Consider the following 19,328-nt stretch of genomic DNA (forward strand, 5'->3'; position numbering starts at 1 on the left):
TTTCGGTGGGCCTCCTTAGAAGGATCCTCCACGGCGCTTCTCTGACACCCAAAGGCTTTCGTGGTGTCAAAGAAGACCATATAGAGTTTATGCTGTTTCCTGCAGCTGGTGAGCTGTGAGGATCCTGGTAGTTTTGCCTCCTGATGCCCTAAAGCGTTTGGGAGGAACTCTTCAGCAAGTGGAAGGAGATGGTTTAGGAGGGTTCTTGCAGTGGTCTTTCCTGTGGTGGACAGCAAGGAGACCACCCTGTAATTTCCTCTTGGACTTATCTCCTTTCTTGAAGATTGGTGCAGTCGTAGCGTCCTTGAGGTCATCTGGGATTTCCTCATCATTTCAAATCCTTAAGTTGAGGGCGTGGGGCAGTGATGTGAGCTCCTTTCCCTCCCGCTTGAAGATTTTGGTGGAGAGTCTGTCAGCTGCAGATGCCTTGTTTTTCTTCATCTGCTTGATGGCTTTCCTCACCTCACCAAGTGTTGGAGGGTTTCTGAGAGTCCCTGCCTGGGTGTTGCAGGATCGATTTGAGAACGCTCCCCATGCCAGTCTCGATTTTGAGGAGGTCTTCCAAAGACTTCTCCCAATGAGCATTGATGGCATCCCTTTCCTTAACCAGATCTCCTCCATCCGCTTCCCTCCATGTTTTTCTGTACTGTCTCTATTTCTAGGCCTTCCTTTACTCTCCCCAGCTTTACTCTTCATTACCTCTTTTCCACAAGCCTTCCACTTTGTCCTCTTTCTGAGCCCTCTCAGTTGCTTCCTTGCTCTCTTTCCCAACCAGCAATTAGTCTTGTTCCAAAGCTGAACCTTCCCAAACCTCCGAATTGTTCCACCCCTCAGTTGGGAACTGGGCTCTTCTCTGGCACCCCAACATCGGGTCCTGGGCTCCTTCCTTCCCTCTTTTCCCATCCATTGCCTCAGCAAGCGGGTTGGTCTGTGGATCACCAGTTGTTATGGGACAGCATAGGAGCTTTGAGCAGGGGGTTGGACTAGGTGACCTCCCGAGGTCCCTTCCAGCCCTAATTTTCTATGATACAGAAGAAATGGAACTAATGGTTGTAGTTGACACACGGGTTGCAGGTTGATTCTGGTTTATTAGCATGAGATTTGCCCCCCGTATGGTATACTTAGCACATGGGAAGCCTGGTGGAAATGATGGGTGAGAACCTGGCTGGAATATGGATAATGGATAGTTGGCTACAAGCGCTCTGACAGAAAGGGTCTGACTACTTAGGGTCCACAAAGCAAGCTTTTTTCCATACTGGCTGTTCAGCTAATCAGTTGCTAACTGTAATGTAGGGATCCCTTCCCCCTCTGCTTCCTCTCCTCTCTTCCCTGGTGAGATAGCAGCATAGGGAAGTGGGTGGCATCCTTATCACAAAAGTGCATTTCTGTTTGGTTCACAGTGTAATTCCCTCCTTTACAGCAAGCGGCTGGGCGCTGGGGTGGCACGGGTGCTAAGGCACATGGTTGACAGGGCAGGGGTTACAAGCTCAAGGCCATAGCAGAAGCACTCCCAGTGCAATCCTGTCATATTTGAATGAATCTGCAAATACTGCTAAACACCTTATCACAAGGACACAAAAAAGGGAAAGGAAGTAAGCCGCTGAAAGATACCATGCATGAAAATTAGCTCGTAGCATAATTTCTACCGGGTAATCCACAGCATAATAGGATTATTGGTCTGATTTAATTATGCTAGAATATAACTGGATAAATGTTAACACTCATTCAGTTTTGGATTGTTGCAGCGGCATAATTGCTTCTTGCATTAGAAATGCTAAGGTCCTGTTTTACCCTGTTTTTTGTCCCCCTGAAAGACTTTGGCATTAACTGAAATTAATTTAAATGACATACAGGCCATGCCTCGATTATAAAACACTCTCTGGGTTTAAAAACACTTTGGCTAATGGACGTTTTAATCTGGACAGTCTTCCTAGCCTGGCTGTCGTTATCTCAAGTGAAAGTAAATGAAGCTGTGGGTAGGTGCCCTTGTATTCATTTCTGTGCCCTGACTCTGTTTCGAAGACTTTGGAAATATGGACAGAAAATAACAAAGTCACATCCTATTTGAAAAGTAGCAGTTAAGCAATTTTAAGGGAATAATCCAAAACAAAAAAAAAATTGGTGGGAGGAATGAGTAGGAAGCAGTCAAGCTGGGGTTGTGGGTGGTATCTGGCTTGATATCTAGTTCATGGGTTTCAATTTGGAGACAGGATTTGAGGTGGAAACCGAAGACTGTAGTATGGTTTGCTCTAACACTTAACTACAGGCTCTTATGAGACTCCGTACAAAATGGATGTTCAGGGCTAGCAGCAGGGTCCACCTTTTGGGGACCCCATGCAGAGGTTCAGCTTCAGGCCTGTACTAGATAACCATGCAAAAATGGATTGCAGGGGGCGAGACAGCTGCTGGTTGTGTAGTTGCATGGCAACTCGGAAAGCAGCTTTTCCTGCTATAGCTGCACAGAGGCCTTTTGTAACATCCTGAGGGTCCACCTTCTGGCAAGTAGCATGAACCCTAAAACAAAACCACAATGCAGCGGGGACCCCATGCAACTGCCCTAATACCACCTCTGTTCATCCATCTTCAGTTGAAATGTCCTAATTCAAGCTCTGGCTCAGATGATGCAGAATGTTATTCTTATTATAGGTAGACAAGGTTCGTATTATAGGTTTTGGCATTCTTATTATAGATCCTTGTCAGTTTGGGACTGGACCGGGAACAAAACCTACAGGTGCAGGTTTAGTTCTGGAAACCCAAGTCCACCCTCCTTAAATTTGGATGAGAGGTTTTGAGTGCTGTAACGCCGAGAAGGGCGTAGCAGTGCTACTGGGCTTGCTAAATGGCAAAAGGGGCCAATGCATGATGAAACTGAGCTGAGAATATTGCATTTAGTTTGGGACATCTTAATATCAGGAACCTATTGGCACCATGGAGAAAGTTTACGGAAAAGCAACAGCAAATGACTTTTTTTGTAAGAACGTGCCAAATACGCGTAACTTGGCCGAGGGAGTGACGACCATCTGCAGATATCTCAAGTGTGAAAATGCAAAGAATGAAGGAGAATTTCACTGGGGTTGGGGAAAGAACGGAGAACGCGCTGTAGGGATCAGTGCTGCCCTGGCTGGGGAATGGACTAACAAACCTGTGGCAGGATTATGTTTCTCCCAAGAGTCTGCTTGGTCTGGAGATCTCCTTCCTAGAACGTCCCTCCCAAAGAGGGTTACTTTGCGATTTCTTGCAGGAAATCTCTTGCCAGAGGTAAGTAGCTCCTGCTTGAATCGTGTGCATTAAATTACATTTCACTCCTCGGGCTGTGGAAGGGCCCTGTCAGAGACTGCCTGCATACCTGTCCCCTGAGAAGGCATTGGATAGGTCCTGCGTAACAAATACCACCTGTGCATTGTGCAATGGGCAGTATATATCAGATGCCCTTGAATTTTTCCTGTAGGGTTTCAGTCTGCAAGAATACAGCTGAATCCTGGGCAGCACAAGCTGAAAGGGTTTTAGTTTTTTCTTGGACGCTAACCTTTGTCACTCAAAGTCAGGTTAATCTAGGCTTCCCTCCTCGTGTTACCAAATTGGTAGGTAATTGTATCTGCCTGAGGGGCAGCTTCCCTGTCTCGCTCCTTAGCTCTGTATCCAATTGTATTGTTCTTGTTTTGCAAGTTTTGTTAGAATAAAGCATTTTGGATCCCCACTTTGGGTGGGAAGACCTGGTCAACACCAGAAAAGACTATTTGGCTACTGAGTGCAATAAGTGCATTTTGAGTGAATTAGCTAAAAGAAAATCCTACAGTAAAAGAACTTTATTTCTAAAAGTTTTAGTGGTAACTGATACCTAGACCCTATCTAGGAAGGTGTCACTTACTGGCAGCCTGGCTGTTGTTGAAATCCAGACTGTGCTGAACTTTGCACTGTGTACCAGGGTTGTTGCTAATTTTATTATGTAGACACCTGTCCAGAAGGAGCTGGATTGACACGGCTGCCTTGGGTGCTGGCAGGGCCGCGCAGGGAGCTATGCTCTGATTCTGCCGGCCTGGTGCTTACACGAGTGATTTTCACACGCACGATTTGTTACTGAAATACGTTGAAGATCCATGTTGCTAGTTACAGCCATCAAAAAGCGGGTAATTTAACAAGAATATGGGTGCCTAAAGTAACCACCCTTCTGAATGATCGTAGCGCTCCTTTCTATGGAGAGGTTGAGTTTATGGGTAGAGACTGTGGTACAGCAGTGGATGGTTGGCTGTTTATATTGCACTGATTCCTAGGAACCCCGGTCACAGACCATGGCTCCACTTTGCTCATACACACATGATCCTTGCCCCAGAGAGCTTGTGTTGTAGGGCAAGGCATATATGTCTTGGGACACGTTCTGTCATTGCCTTTCTGTGCCTCTAAACTACTCAGTGCCTCCGTTTACTGATCTGTAAGATGGGCATAATGCCATTAGCCTCCTACTGGATGAAATCGAAGTGGTTGTAATGTGTCCCATAAGATAGGGCCTGTTCTGTTATCAGGTGCTGAAGAGTCTCTTAGCTTAAATGGTAAGGAGTTGCCCTTTTGGAGTAGGAGGTTCTGGGTTTGAGTCCTGTTGGTATCGATGGCTACAGGTTTTGTTATATTTAGCCCTTTGAGAGATGTTTTTAACAGCTTTAGGTTTGTTGTCGCACTCACAGATCCTTAGACACAAGACGGCATGTACAAAGTGTGGGGCATTACGGCAGAATCCTCCTAACCAACGGGGAGAACGGAGGCAGGTCACGGGCACCAGGCTTTCCAAACTGCAAGTCAGCCTGGAAATGTGCGTGTGAAACCCTGTGGACTTTGGTAGGGCTCAACCCGCAGGCTGGTAGCTGCAAAATTGCAATCCAGGTGGCACAATAAAGAGCAAGACGAGGCATCATAAATCTGTACTCTGCTTGCTTCATTTGTTAGTTGTACCTTCAGCTTTCAATTTTTGATGCTGCTGATTCTTCGTGCACCAGGAAATGTTCTGCCCTGCGTTTCGTAAAAGTAACAAAGTTTGGAGTAATGCGAGACCTCACAGCCCGGCAGATATAGCTGTGCATGCATGGATTATAAATTCTGTGTAATGGTGATGTTTACTAGATTATCATAATAAACCCCTCATTAATGCCCTCCTCACCACTACAGTCTGTTAAAAGCTAAATTGGCTGGAAACCCTGGGACATGGGAGTGGCTTTAGCTTGCTTTATTGTCTACCATGAAATTCTATTAGGTTATTAAAGGTGTCATAGTGGATGGACTAAGTGCCGCAAATATAACATATTTGTATGCGCAGTTTTTAATCAGTTCGTCCCCACTGCCACAAAATTTGCTGCTCCTTTTTGGTTAGTGGGTTGCTGAATGAATTTCCTTTCATTGTCTCCTAATCCAGTTGATGTGAGGGACTGTGGACTTGTTGTGCGAGGCCCTTTTGATCGCAGCAATTCCACAATTCTTTCTTCTAACCTTGAAGAAAAATCAAGAGACTTTAAAGAAGCAATAGGGACTGACACTAGTTTATATGATTAATTAAAAGCACTGTCACTCTAACAGCCCTGGCCAGCCAGCAGAAGGGAATGCGACGCTTTTGCCAGCTTGTTACATAAGCGCTCTTGAACTCGGTGCTCACTCCAGTCGGTCGTCCCGCTGAAGACAATGGGGCCATTCATGGTAGCAGGCGATGTGCTCTGTTACAGATGCTTACAGGTTTATGTTTCCACTTAGTGCCAAACAGTTGGGCTGTCTCCCAGCAGCCTGAATTAAGCCACTTTGCCAACCAGCATAGCTTGCTTTTGGGGCATTGCCTGTCATCTCCTCCTGTGCTCCCCTAGTCCGCTGGGCACAAAGTGCAGCCACATCCCACGTGCTCAACATCGCCTCATCGATAAGCTTCCCTCACCCCCAGGTGGACTTGCTGTGTCAGGGATGCTGTTTGGGGCTGGGTGAAATACTACATTGGGAGGATCTTAACCAGGGGTGGGCAACTATTTTGGTTGGAGGGCCACTTACTGAGTTTGGGTGAGCTGCCGAGGGCTGCAATGGTAACCTCATCCCTTGACATGTACCTCATCTCCTGGTTGCCATTTTGGGACTGGAAGTCCTGCCTGCTAACTCATCAACAGCTGGTGCCACCCACCATGGCGGTGGGGACTGCCCGCAGCCGCCGCCTGCACTTGTCGGCAGCAGTGAGCAGGGACCACCTGCAGCCGCCGCTGGCAGTGTCAGCAGTAGTGGGGGTGGTAAGCAGTGAGCGGGTGCTGCCCGCATCCACCGGTAGCTGTGTCGGCAGCAATGCTGGGGGGCGGCGACTATCTGCAGAAGCCACTGGCAGCTTCGGCGATGGCCAATCTCAGGGCGGGCACGTGCTCCCCTGTTCCCCGCCCCCCACGTGTTGCCTATGCCCTAACCCTTGCCCTTTGCCACCAGAAGTCCCTCCTCTTGCCCTTGAACTACTCCTTTTGCGGGGCATTGCCATTTTGGAACTGGAAAAAAATGAAATCACATACTAAAAGTCGAACGTGTACCGTCATGTAGTTTAATTTTATTTCAGAAGATACTTTTGTCCTGATTTTTTATATGTGCTTGCATAGTGTATCTAGAGGTGATTGTGTAATAGCTCAAAAATAAAGTCTTACTCTTGTTTATTGTGTGTGGGGTGTGGTTGGGTGTGTGTGGGTATGGTGGGGTGTGGGAGGTTTGAGAGGGAGTGTGGCTGTGTGTGGGGGCTGTAGGCATGTTGGGGGTGTGGGTGTGTATCTGTGGGGGGGGGTGAGGGAGGGTGGAGTCCCAGGAGCTGCACGTGGCGGCAGGGCGTGGGGCCAGGCCACCGCTGCATTGTGCGGGGCTTCCCTTGGTGGCGCGCGAGTCCCGGGAACTCCATGTGAGCCCCGGGGAGCCTCGTGTGATAATAGCAGGCCGGTCTGGCTCTGCTCCTGGCTGCCACAAGCAGCTCCTGGAACTGGCTGGAACTGGGCGGCTGCGCTTGTGTGGACCACGAGTGACCCAAGGGCCTGCTGCCACCACTGGCATTGCAGGCTGTGTGCCATGGAGTGGGGGCAGCCGACACCCCCCTACCCTCCACTATACCCCACTCCCACACCTTGCCCACCCGAGCTCCGTGCTATGGCTGCCCGTCTGGGAGCGGGCTCTGCACTCCCGCCAGCCCCAGCCGCGCTCCCACCCAGCTGCAGCCTCTCTACCTGCTGCCTGGAGCGAGTGCTGCGGCAGGGACGCGAGGAGATGCCGCTGGAGGCAGGGGAAGCTGAGCAGGTCCCTGGCGGCTGCAGCAGCGGCACCAGATCCCTTCCAAACTCTTCCTTCCTCGGAAGTTAAGGACCCTCTTTTTTTTTTTTCAATGGTCTTTATGTTCCACCAGTTTAGCTCACCTTTGATCTGCAGTTCCTCTCTCTGTTAGCTGCTTCTGGGAAGGAAGCTCCTATTTCATTGCCCTGCATATTGTTTTTGACTCATTCCCATGATGTTATCTTTGTTTTTGCTTTGATCTTAAACTGAATAATCCAGCCCTAGGCCCCTAGCGTATTAATAAAGCTTCTAGTTTTTTAATGGGAGAAAAGTATGTGTTGTTTTAGGTGCAATGATGCACCTCACCAAATGCACCCCCTTTTGCAAAATGCTAGTTCCACCCATGGCAATGCTGCTTTTGGGGATGAAGTAAGTGAACAGAGCGCTCCTGAAAGATGCTAGCCAGGAAAACATTATAAATCCTATTAACAGGATGGGTACACAACTACTGACGGCGTAGGCTTGCCATACCTTGCTCCACATCCCCTCCCCTGCCCCTGCCTGTGCTGCATACGGTGATAGTATTAACTTGACCATGTTCCATTTGTGTTGTCGCAGGAACAGCTTCCACCTGCATTGGGAAAATAACCATGGTGCCTTTGAAACCACTTACAGAGAAAATATGACTAAAGAGTTTAGGATTGATGGGGCTTTTTAAATTTGTTGAGATTTGATGGTCACCGAAGGAATCTGAAAATCTGGTGGTTCGGCGGTCGGCTGGCAGCAAATGTTGGATAATCACCAAGGTCTTGGTGACCCAGGTTTATTTTGCGGCTCCTGAGAGAGATTCTGAACAATGACTAGGACCGGAGGTTGCTTTTTGAGGGCCGTGCGCTGGCTGAAGCGTAGGACCAGACTCGGCTCAGTTACAGCGCGTGACTCGATGGTAGTGACTGGAGTGGTTAGTTCAGGTTCACACCAGCGTAGCTAGGATTCAAAAGGGGCTTGGATCTCCACGTGAACTTCGAGCCTCAGGCCCATCTTGCCTTTTGCAGCTGAAAGATAATTAATAATTCAGGCGCCCCTGGTGCGACTGCTGCTTATCTGCAATTTGGATTTATTGCCAAGTCCCTCACCAACACACGTCTTTTATTATGCGTGTGGTTTAATTAAAGGAGCTCCTACCAGTATCTTCTGTGCTCCGGGGGTGAGACTTGGATGAAGAACGAAAAGCCTTTCACCGGGAAATCTCTTGGGTTTTGTTTCTGTGCATCCTAGGGAGCGGAGCGGAGGGGACTGTGAAGTGTGAATTGTTTTTTTCCCCCTGCTGAGGGCTCTGGCTATCCTTTTTCTAGTCTGACTTTTGCAGCTGAAAGTCGAAACCCTTCCCTGCCGTTCCTGTTAGCTCAAGTGGAATGAAAGCCAAGGCCGGGTAGCAAAAGAGGAGCCTGCACTGACATTTGCAGCGGCAGCACAGACAACTTGCTTGTTCTGGCATGGAAGTAGCACAGGCGCAGCGTTTCAGTGAATGGAGAGGAAATGCTGAGGATTGCTTGCCTGCTGCGGTAACTTGGCTCTCAGAGCGTCCATTTGGATTTTGTCTACAAGCGAGAGTATTTCTGCTATATTACTGTTGGCATGGCTGTTTGGGAATAGATTATGCTCTTAAAATATGCATTTGGGATGCGACAGATAGACCGGTCAATGAGAGGATGATGGCGATCTTGGACGTACCTCTTTTATCTCTCCAGTCTTGTTAGGGTTTAGGTACCTTACTTGAGTGCTAGGCCCTTAACTAATAGATATAATGCAGATTAATTCCATGGAGAGAATTTTGTGGAATTGAATAATGCCAGGGTGTTGGAAACGTGTGGGTTATTGCAGCAGCGTCTGCATGGGGGCAGACCCAGTGGTAGTCAGGAGGACTGAACCTGGGAATCTGATCATAAAACCTTAAGTCCCAATGAACACCTGAGCTGAAGAGTAGCTCTGAGCTGCCACTGTGTAGGAAGCTATTATGATGAGTAGCATCCTCCACTAAAGGAGATGCGGGCACAGGTGCACTACCTAATCTTCATCAGTTTTACAGACTCTATGACGGTGCTTCCCAACCTTTCCAGACTTCAGGTCCCTGACTGGAAAATGGTAGCTCTTACCTTTTGCTGGGTTTAACAGAACAGGTTCAGCAATTCGTCTGAGACAGAGGACCTGGAAAGCCCTCACATAGCAGGTCAGAGTGTTTTTGACACTGGATTCCTATTTGAAATGTTTGGGTTCATCTTATGAAACCTATGCAGGTGTTTGCATACCTAACAGTGTTAATTATTGCACTGTGCTCAGCAACACCCTTAAAAAGATCTTGGGATACCCCAGGGTCCTGCAACCATGGACTGAGAATCATAGGTCTATGGCCAAATAGGGCCATGGTGGGGACAGGCTGACCTGCAGACTTCAGGCCCAGAGACTTTCATCTTGTGACTTCCTTCATCCAGCCCCAAAATGTGTGGGTGAGTTTCAGTGTTTTTGAAAGATGTCCTGTCTTGACTGAAGGACTCTAGGGCTAAGTGCAAACAGTCAAAAAACCCGAGGCTGAATCAATTCAATCTTTGCAGGTTAGTCTAAGCTGCCAAGATTGAAGCAAGTGAGCAGACATATACTTTTGACTTTGGAAATGCAGCCACATGCCTGCAGTGGCCCAGGCTAGAAGCTGGGAGGTGCGGGGGGTGCTAGAGCACATCTCCCAGCTCAGCTGGAGGTACACAGCATCTTGGGATGCCAGGGGACTCTTCATTAACTTGAATCTGGAGGGAATCTGTAAACCACTTTAACCTAAATCGGTTCAGTCTGATACTACATCCATCCAGGTTTATCTTAAACTTGTTTGGGCCATTTTGAAAGTGGTTTTTGTGTACTAAACTTCTGTTATGTTACAGATCTGAACCAGTTTCCAGTCACTTATACTGTTTTATGCGTAACTTCTGTCCATAGCCCAAGTGGAGGGACGTCTCCGTATCCCTTGTTCAGTTTAAATTACTCTTAAACACTTCTGGTGCTTATTAAAAAAAGAAGAAAAAAGCTGGCAGTCACTAGCGCTCTGCAACAGATTCCCCCCACCCCCTGCATGGATTGGCATTGCCGTAGCAGATGGGTTCTGCTTCAAATATGAAGTTATTTTGGGTGATCAAAAATGTCCCTGTAATATTAAAACAGCTAACCCTTCTTTGCATGGCGTGAAAGGTGAGTTATGGGTGTGAGGTGGTAAGACGCCCCTTCCCTAGAGTCTGCCTATGCTTCATCCTTGGTCTGTACATGTTGAGCCCAGGCTGATGGGCTGTTTGTACTTGGCTTTCATTGGTGACCCAGGCTTGGTACTTGCACTGCAGTAACTGGCCCCAGAGTGAGGTTTTGGCAGGCGTCGTCTATGGTTTAACATCCAGTTTGTTGTCTGTCTCTCTGCCCCCTCACAGTACTTACATCACCACTGCCCTTGGCTTCAGGCCTGCTTTGAAGATGCATGTGCGAAAGGTGCACGCCCTTCTTGCCCTTTCCTCTCCTCTGCCCTACTCTCCTCCCACCCCTCCCCAATTTCATTTGGCCACCATTAACCAGGTGATCAGCCAGGGGGCATAAATACGCTACCCATGCACGTTCACCCAGCATGGGTCAGGGTCAGAGAGCCACATTATTTATAGAAAGGTGAAATGGGGCCAGTAAGTAACTGGTTTTTCTGAGCTGAGATGACATTGCAGACTTGGTGTGGTTCACCACTGGGATTTAGATGAGGCCATGACACGTGGGGGCAATCTCCACTGTTTCATGTTCCTGCACGCCTGTGTGTGTCTGTGTGTCTGCACTCCAATACCCCTGGTATAACTGATCCCGGTTAAACTCACGCATCCCCCTGGGCTGGATGAGGGACATGGAGCTGGTCCTTGGGTTAGACTGGGCCCATAAACCGGCCTTGCATACCAGATCCAGTGCATAGGGCTGGGCTGGTTTTGTGTGCCATATGCAGCTCATGGGGCTAATCTAAGACCCACAGCTGGATCATAGGGCTCCTTGGGCCACATCTGGCCTGCAGACTGGATCTTTGACACCCCTGAAATACATGTTTGTGGATCAGAGCATAGCAGATAAAGAAGTCTCAACACGAGGCTTAATTGGGTGGATCATAATCAGCATGGTGATTTTAATATTTTGTCATTTGGGGATACGGTCAAGATGACCACCAACCATAGCAACAATGGCAAAAGAGTGCCTCGGAAATGTCTGACTTTTGTAGTGGGGGAGAGAAGAATTGGTGAGCTAATCTCTCAGTTTCTCGTTACTACAGTGTCATTTCATTTAGAAGTTGCACCGAGTGAGTAACTCTCAGAGTCTGTCGTCCAGCCTGCATGAATTATAGATTGGCCTTTTATGAGCTCCACGTTGACTCAGCTATCGGTATGCATTGGACAGAGAGATATCTTTATGGTACGTGGTGGAGCGTAGGTTTTGGCTCTGCTGCAGATTTTAATTGCTTTCTGTCTCGCAATTAGTCTTGCTAGCCTGGCTACAGAAAAATAATACAAGTAAACACAATCCAGCCTGATGCTAGACCCTTGAAGTTCGGGGGTTGGAGAAAGGCCAGATGAAAATGACTTGGCTAGCCAACAGAAGGTCTTTTGTTAGAGGCCAAATGTTTAATTTTTATTTATTTTTTATTCAGGTGATGGCGATGCCTAGAGGGCTCATGTTAGGTACTAGTGAGACCCATAGTAAGAGACAGGCCGCAATCTCAATGGCATACAAGCTCAAAACTAGTAGCACATCCTGATCCATCGCTTCCTTTGATCAGCATGCACAAATTAGGTAGCGTTCCCTCCTGGCATACAGTTCGTACTTTGGGCCCATAATGGCCAAAGTCAGCAGCAGTTTGCTAATTGATGTGGATAACTTTTGGATTTAGGGTCTCTGGAAGGCCCTCAGGGTGAAATTCTGCTCTGATATGCTGTCACTGCTGGAGAAAATCTTCTTGTATCTCTTGCTCTCTCATCTGGAGCTGTCTGGCTCACCTGCTCACCCACTCATAACTGCATAACACCCCCCGGGGCTGGAACATGTCAAATCCATTCTCTTCTGTAACGTGTCTTTAGTCCCCTGGCATAATCTACTTTAACTAACCAGTAAGAAGAGATTGAAAAAGTTTCAAGAGCACTGTAACTAGCTGTGTTTGCAGCTCATCGAAGTCCTAAGCTTTCCTCTTTTTAGTACATGCCAGAATGTATTTTAAGACTGCTTTGTGCTGAGCCATATGGGCTTCTGACTTCTAATACTGCAAAGTAACCACAGAAACAATAGCATTAGACCGTAGAGATGCCTTTTGTGGGGTTTGGTCTGAGTGTTGGCATTTTAATATATGGTAATTGAGAGTAATCGTGTCTGCCTCTAAGATGTATCCCTCATCTGTCTGGAGTTGAAAGGTTTTTCTGCTGTGTAATTATGTTTCCATTGTCGTTAATCATGCCATTGAAATGTAAAAACAGTTCCTTGTGGAGCAGTCCACTATTGCAAACAGCACAATCAAAAGCAAGGGAAATGAGGTTGCGTGGCTTTTGTCCATCTGGATTGCTTGGAGCAGAGATGATTCAGTGGCTCTGGCGTGATGCTACTGGGAGCCAAGCAGGGTGTAAAACAAGCCAGATCCTTTCAAAGGAAGAAGGCAGCTAAGTCAGCTATGGATTGAAGATGACTTGGGTGGTTGCTGGACCCTGGGGAGATGACTGTCCACAGGCATGCGGCATAACTCATGCAAAATGCAGTGTTCGGTTTTGGCCGGGAAGGTAGGGGAGTGGGCTTGGGGGTGCTGATGAATTCCCGTCCGTTTGGCAGTACCCACTTTCTGTGCCTTAATCATCCCTTGGCTCCAGATGCATGGGTTTTGCTCTGTTTCGGGCGCACATCCTAGGCAGAATCTTGAAGACCTTTGGAAAAGCCGTCTCTAAAACACGGACCCTGGTCCTGAGCTGAAATCCTGGCACCTGCAGGGAAGTGGCTGTGGAGGTTGGGCTTGCTGATCCAGAATCGACTCTCATAACTGGAGGTTGGGCTAGATTTGGTGATTTTAATTCTACGGGTTTTCGGGGTGTTCCCCCCCCGTGCAATAATCTCGTAATGCCAAGCATCACAAAACCATCGTGCGACTCGGGATTTCAAAGTCAGAATAACTCAGACTCGTGATTTCCTGATCCAACCCTCAGATCTCCAGATTTTCCCAACTGGTAAGTAGAGGGGAAGGGGGGGGGGGATGAGATTTGAGGCCCCTGCGGTGAGGGAGGGAGTGGGGCAGGAGCAGGGGTTCGGGTGAATGGGGCTCTGGGGCCGGGGTGGATCATCCAGAGGCGCAGGGGAGCGGTGCGGCTCCCCTCAGCATCGTGCACCCCCGGGGGAGGTATGGGGGCACGTGTCCCCTGCGAGTCAGAGGCAGGATACCCGCTGCGGGCTGGGGCTCTGCACCCTGCTGCCTTGCCCCAGGAGCTCAGCCGCACGATGCCATTGCCACTTGCCAGGCAGGCAGGGCACACGGGGCCCGTTGGCTGCCCGGCGGCAGGAGGCTCACTAGGGTCGTGTGGCTGAGCTCCCAGGGCAAGGCAGTATGGCACAGAGACCCAGCTCACATCTGACCCGCAGGAAACACGTGCCCCCATGCCTCCCCCGCGGGTACACACCACACTGCAGGGGAGTCGCACCACAGTCCCCCGCACCCTGCCAGGGCATGTGGGGACCCCCCTGTCCAGGCCCCAACACCCCCCCCCACCCACAGCCCCCAACGCCTTCACAAATAACCCTACCACACACACACTTCAGAAATAACATCTCATGATTTACGTGCCAATCTCTTGATTTTGCAAGAGTTCATCTCGTGATTTTCGGCACGGTGGAGCTGGCAATACTGACGCTGTCGTGGAGAAGGATATCGCCCCCTCTCATTCTCTCTGTGTGGCGGTAATAGTGATTCAGGAAACAAGTGGTGTGTGTGGCTGTGCTGAGGAAGTATTTGGCTGGCTCCAGGGGACAAGTGCTGCAGCTGATGCTTCTTCATCTGAGGAAGCATGTAAAAGGGAGCAAATATGTTCGTATTGCCCAAACTTCCCCCCTCTTACTCACGGGTACTAGCCATAGCTTTTTTTTTCCGCTGGAGGGTCTTAAAGCATTTGCCCCTTCCTGTGGGGAAGGGCTGTATCACGGATGGGGGAGCAGAGGCAGAGGGAGGGGACTACACCTCCCCAGGCTTTCACAGCGATTTGGTGGCAGAGCTGCACCTAGGACCCAGGTGTCCTGTCTCCTAGTCTTGCATGTTGGCCCTAACACTGTCTGCCCTGGATCTTGACTTGAATTGGCCTCTCTTCTCCCCCCTACCCCTTCCCTCTTTTCCCTTCACCGTTGTGCTGCCCGTTGTCCAAGATCCCTCCGTCCTGTTGCTTTCTCTTGTCCTGTCCCTCCGCTAATCTCTCTCCCCGTCCTCAGTCAATTCTTCCCGATACCCTTACGTTGCCCAACAGTTGGGTAGTGGGTGGGTGCTGCCTTTCCCTCCTCGTCGCTCCCTGACTCCGTGCTGCACTGAGGCACCATGGGGGAGAGGGAGTCAGCAAGGAGGTGGCTTTTCCTGCCCACTCGCCACTCCTGATAACGCCCAGAAACCATGGGCGCTTGTACACGTGACGGGGGGGTGTAGTCCTCAGGGTTTTATTCTATGCTTCCTACATTGAAATGGTGGGTTTTTAATTGCAACCTGCTGTTTCAATTTTTCCATCACATTACGGTGAGGGGCATGACCCTGTTTTTTGTCGGAGCCGGAGACTGCCCGTGGCTGGGGGGTGGTGCTGGTGGGCCAAGCAGCTCCTGAGCAGCGGGGAGCCTTGGTCCTTCCCTCTATGGTGGCAGCATCCCCGGGGGCCGCCCAGGCAGGCTGCTAGCAGGGAGGGTGCTGCCCCGTGTCGGAGGCAGCACCCAGCCCATGGGTGACTGATGCCTCCTGAGCCTGGCAGGGCACCTGCAGAAGCCAGCAATGCCATCAGGGATGGGGCCGGCGAGCACCCGCAGAAGCTGGTGTCAGCGGTGGGAACAGCCCCGTCAGGAGGGGTGCAAGCTGACGGCTGCATCGTTGCAGTTTGCAACGTGACAAACTAACCTACATCCGGATGTAGTTTAGTTTGCAACCACGCAAAGCCGTTTAAAACCCCCAGAAGTCTTGCACGTGTACAGTGTGTTGCCATTAAGCCACACAGGGACATTTTCGTCATGTGTGCATGTTAATGGCATCATGTGTACAAGTGCCCCAGGAGACTGAACTTCAGAGGAAGGAAACCTTGATTGCTTCTCCCATCCCTGACTCAGCTGGGAGCAAGTAGAAAGTGGCAGCGCCAACAAATGCGACTATTGCTAGAGAGGAGTGAGGTGGCAGATATGTGGCCACTGATGCGTGGCAGGGAAGATACCATGCGGTGGTTTTCAACCCAGGTGGTTTTACTTACCTTGGAGGGGGAGATCCCCTTCTTCTCGGCCTAGAATGACTCACTCAGTGTGGGTAGAGGGTAAAGACCTGTGCCTTGCACTACAGGCCGGCTGACCCCTGCCAGAGGCTGCAAGTGCCTCTAGGTGTGAGGATCTCAGCTACGCAATTTATGGTAGTGGGGAGTCGCTCTCCTTTCCCGCTAGCTTGCTCCTTTGGCGTTTTGGCTAGGGGCAAGTGAGACTAAGGAACTCCAAGGCCTCTAGGCTTGGGGCTTGCACATAGGATGCCTGCCATGGACTTGGGGGTATCTGAAACCCCAGGCTGAAGATCCTGGGAGGGAGGAGACTAGTACTGCACAGACTAGATCACTTGAATGATCGAGCTCGGCTCAGTTGCTACAATTCAGAACTGATTTGGCTGCTTTGGCCCGAGACATGAAATTAAAAAACATAAATAAGTTAACTTCCCCTCAGCTCTCCCCGCTGCCATGGGTGCATTGCACCCGCCTAACCATTTGCTTCCTCTCGACTCTGCGTGTGAAAGCAAAGCACTCGGCAGTCTGTGCAGGTCCCTTTGCAGGTTTCGGCTCTGCCTTTTGTGAGCTGCTGGTTGCATCGGTGACACAAAACGGTTCCTTGTCAGCGGGGCCGTGGGTGTTTCCATGTCAGGTGGGATTGCTGCCTGCAGAGCGCTGTCAAGGTTGCCTGTCTTGACGAAGACACCTCCCTCCCCCAAAGTCATAGGCAGCTCCTGGTCTCCGCATCCTCCACTGTCTGCCTTGTTGTCCACTCCTGCTCAGTCCCATGTCGGGGAATGGCATGAGGCTTGTGGCCGCGGAGGACCAGATGCTGAAACACACCCAGACAGATGGAGAAAAGCTTCTCCTGGAAGTCATGGTAGTAACCTTGAGGCAGGTGGTGTGCAGTAATTGCCCTTTTCTGTGCTGCTTCCTTATGACGGGAATTGCTGCTCTGAGATCGAATTCAGTGGCTCGCCTCATGTCCTGTCTGGGCGTTGAAAGCCTGAGGGTAGCCAGCTGCTGCTCGTGGAAACTTGTGCCTGGAGTTTGATATAGAGAGACGCTGAGCACACGTTTGTCTGCCCACGAGGACCCCAAGTCTTTCTCAGGCTCTTCGGTGACTGCCACCTCCCTCCTGGAGCATGGCCTGGTCCTCGGGAGCCCTCTGCTGGCACACAGCCCGGCTAGGTTGGGACGTCCTAGCACTGTCCTGGAGGACAACTTCAGAAGGAGCAATTAAAACCAAATTAAACTAACACAAGTTTGCATTTTCTGACCTTGTGCAGTGGGACAGGTTCTTGGGCTCCGCATTAGTACAGAAGTAATAGCTCCCGACTCGGGTTTCCTTATATCTTGCAGAACTGGAAAGTAGCCTGGCTAGTTGTTATTTTATTCTTGTTTGGAAACTAAATTTGCATTAAAAGCTTGAACCCCCCCCCTCCCATCAGCTCTTGTTTCCAGACAGGCTGTGTAAAAATTGCCCTTGCTCCCATTTGGTGAGGCATGATTAATTGTTGCCACTGAGTTATTCTGCATGGCGTTTCTGCATATATGTTTTGTTTAAACCTGCACTTAAAGGGACTCTTAACTTGAATTACTGTGTGCATTTGGGGGATGTAGCCTGATGAAAGGAAATGTCCCAAAGCAATAAAACAAAGAGCATTTAAACTTGGTCTTGACATTGGAAATACATTTTGGACAGATTTAGTGTTAAGTTTCCTAAACCTGAATCCTTAGCTGCATATTAATACAAAGGGAACATTGCTGTGGGACCACACTTTGCTTGCTAAAAGAAATGTTGCATGCAAGTTGGTGATCTATAGCTGAGCTGTGGGACAGGACTGACTCATGGGTGGCTGGTTTGAAGGATCAGTTTGTGCATTTTCTAGCTACAATCACAAAAGGGATGACTGATTCTCTTTCTTGATCCCCAGTGACAGCTTCTTCAGCTGAAGATGTCCAATAATGGTATTGAAACAGAAGACAAACCTCCTGCCCCGCCAATGAGAAACACCAGCACTATGATCGGATCTGGAAGCAAAGACACCGGCTCTTTAAACCACGGCTCGAAGCCTTTGCCTCCCAATCCTGAAGAAAAGAAAAAGAGAGACCGATTTTACCGATCAATCTTACCGGGAGATAAAAGTACAGTAGTTTGATATATTTTTTTATTTCCTTCCATAAACTTCCTTTCCGCATGATGCTAAGCGTGAGTTTTTGGCTGGGAAGTGATCCTAATGACTCTTTGGAGGCTCATTCAGGACACGTACTATTTGTTGAATATGAAACTGTATTGGTCATGTTGGAAATATGTGGATGTGCTTTGGAAATCTATTTTCCTAATAATTAGCCACATTCTCTTGCCATTCTTCCCTTCCCATTTCTGTTTATCATGCGATCAGTGTGCAAGGGGAGTGTGTATACTACGAAGATGACATCAAGCGACTGTCCCTGGAAACAGGGAACTGGCCCTCCTTTTCAGCGGTTGTCTGAAGTGACTTTTGCTAGTTGCAACTATTGCAGCTAAAGGAAGCCTTGGCCCGCTGTGGTCGTGACACTGAGAGCAGACTAGTACAGTACAAGTGTGCCTGAAGGGCCGTCTCCCACCAGGCCTGTTATATGTTGTTACCTTGTCTTTGCCCTGAATCGCTGAATGTTTCAGATGTGATCTGTCATTTTGTTCTATTTTAAAATGTTGAGGTGGACATCATCTACCCACTACTTCAAAAAATCCATCGGTATAATTTATTGCCTAATTTCCTCCATGTTGAAGGAACTCTTGCTGTAATGGGGAAGAGAATAGATGGAAATGGGGAAAGAACTGTGTCCTGTACATGCAAATTTAATTTCTACCATTAGGCTATTTTAAAGACTGCGCATTTATCACATGAATCACTTGAAATGATAGAAGATGTTTTCCAGTCCTTAATCTGTACTGTTTCCTTTTATATCTATAACCTATTTTAGGGAACCTTGTCCTTTATAATACACGATCTCTCCGCTTCTCTAAGGATTGATAGTGTGCCCAGCACCCTGGCATCTGACTACTACATCAGTGGCTCTTTCTCTAGATTTTATATGTATGGTTATCTGTGCTTTCACTCTTACAGTAGGGTGCTGGACTCCTTTGTTCTGGTTATTAATTTAGTCCTATGATTTCTTCCTGCTCTCCATGCTCAGAATGGCGAAGATTCAGATTTGTAAAGCTGCTGTGAAGGAAACTGGTATATGTTCTCACATACTACACATGCACTTCCCCCTTAAAAAATCAACTCCTGGAAATTTTGGTGCACAAGGTGAGAAATACAGTAAGAACAGTTTTTGCCAATTATAAGGTGCGTGCAACTCCTAGGAAGCAGACCAATCAGCAGGCTCTTCTCTCTAGCTGCTGCATTTACATGGGATGCTAACTGTGCAATAGCCTAATAACACTGCACAGTATTGTGCTAGGCAAAACCCATGCTAATACGCCTAGTGCAGTAGTTTTAGGCGACTGTACAATTAGCATCTAAAAAAACCCATGTGCTGAGGTTACTGTGCAGTACTATGCATTGATTTAGTATT

The 19,328-nt window shown here is 48.8% G+C and overlaps 1 protein-coding gene across 4 annotated transcripts in view; it reads left to right on the forward strand.

The window, feature by feature from the left end:
* PAK1 (p21 (RAC1) activated kinase 1) overlaps window positions 1-19,328 on the forward strand; it is a 92,913-nt gene that overhangs the window by 31,633 nt on the left and 41,952 nt on the right. For 2 of the 4 annotated variants that reach the window (XM_019530440.1, XM_019530443.1), the window contains exons 2-3: window positions 972-977; window positions 17,699-17,909. In XM_019530440.1, the coding sequence (XP_019385985.1) occupies window positions 17,720-17,909 (190 nt within the window). In that variant the 5' untranslated portion in view covers window positions 972-977; window positions 17,699-17,719. Of the gene's footprint in view, window positions 1-971; window positions 978-13,397; window positions 13,512-17,698; window positions 17,910-19,328 lie in introns of those variants that run through there. The other 2 variants (XM_019530441.1, XM_019530442.1) reach the window with 2 other exon arrangements.

This window comes from Crocodylus porosus, unplaced genomic scaffold, assembly GCF_001723895.1.
Source record: "Crocodylus porosus isolate Cpor-Errol unplaced genomic scaffold, CroPor_comp1, whole genome shotgun sequence".
NCBI classification, from domain to species: Eukaryota; Metazoa; Chordata; order Crocodylia; family Crocodylidae; genus Crocodylus; species Crocodylus porosus.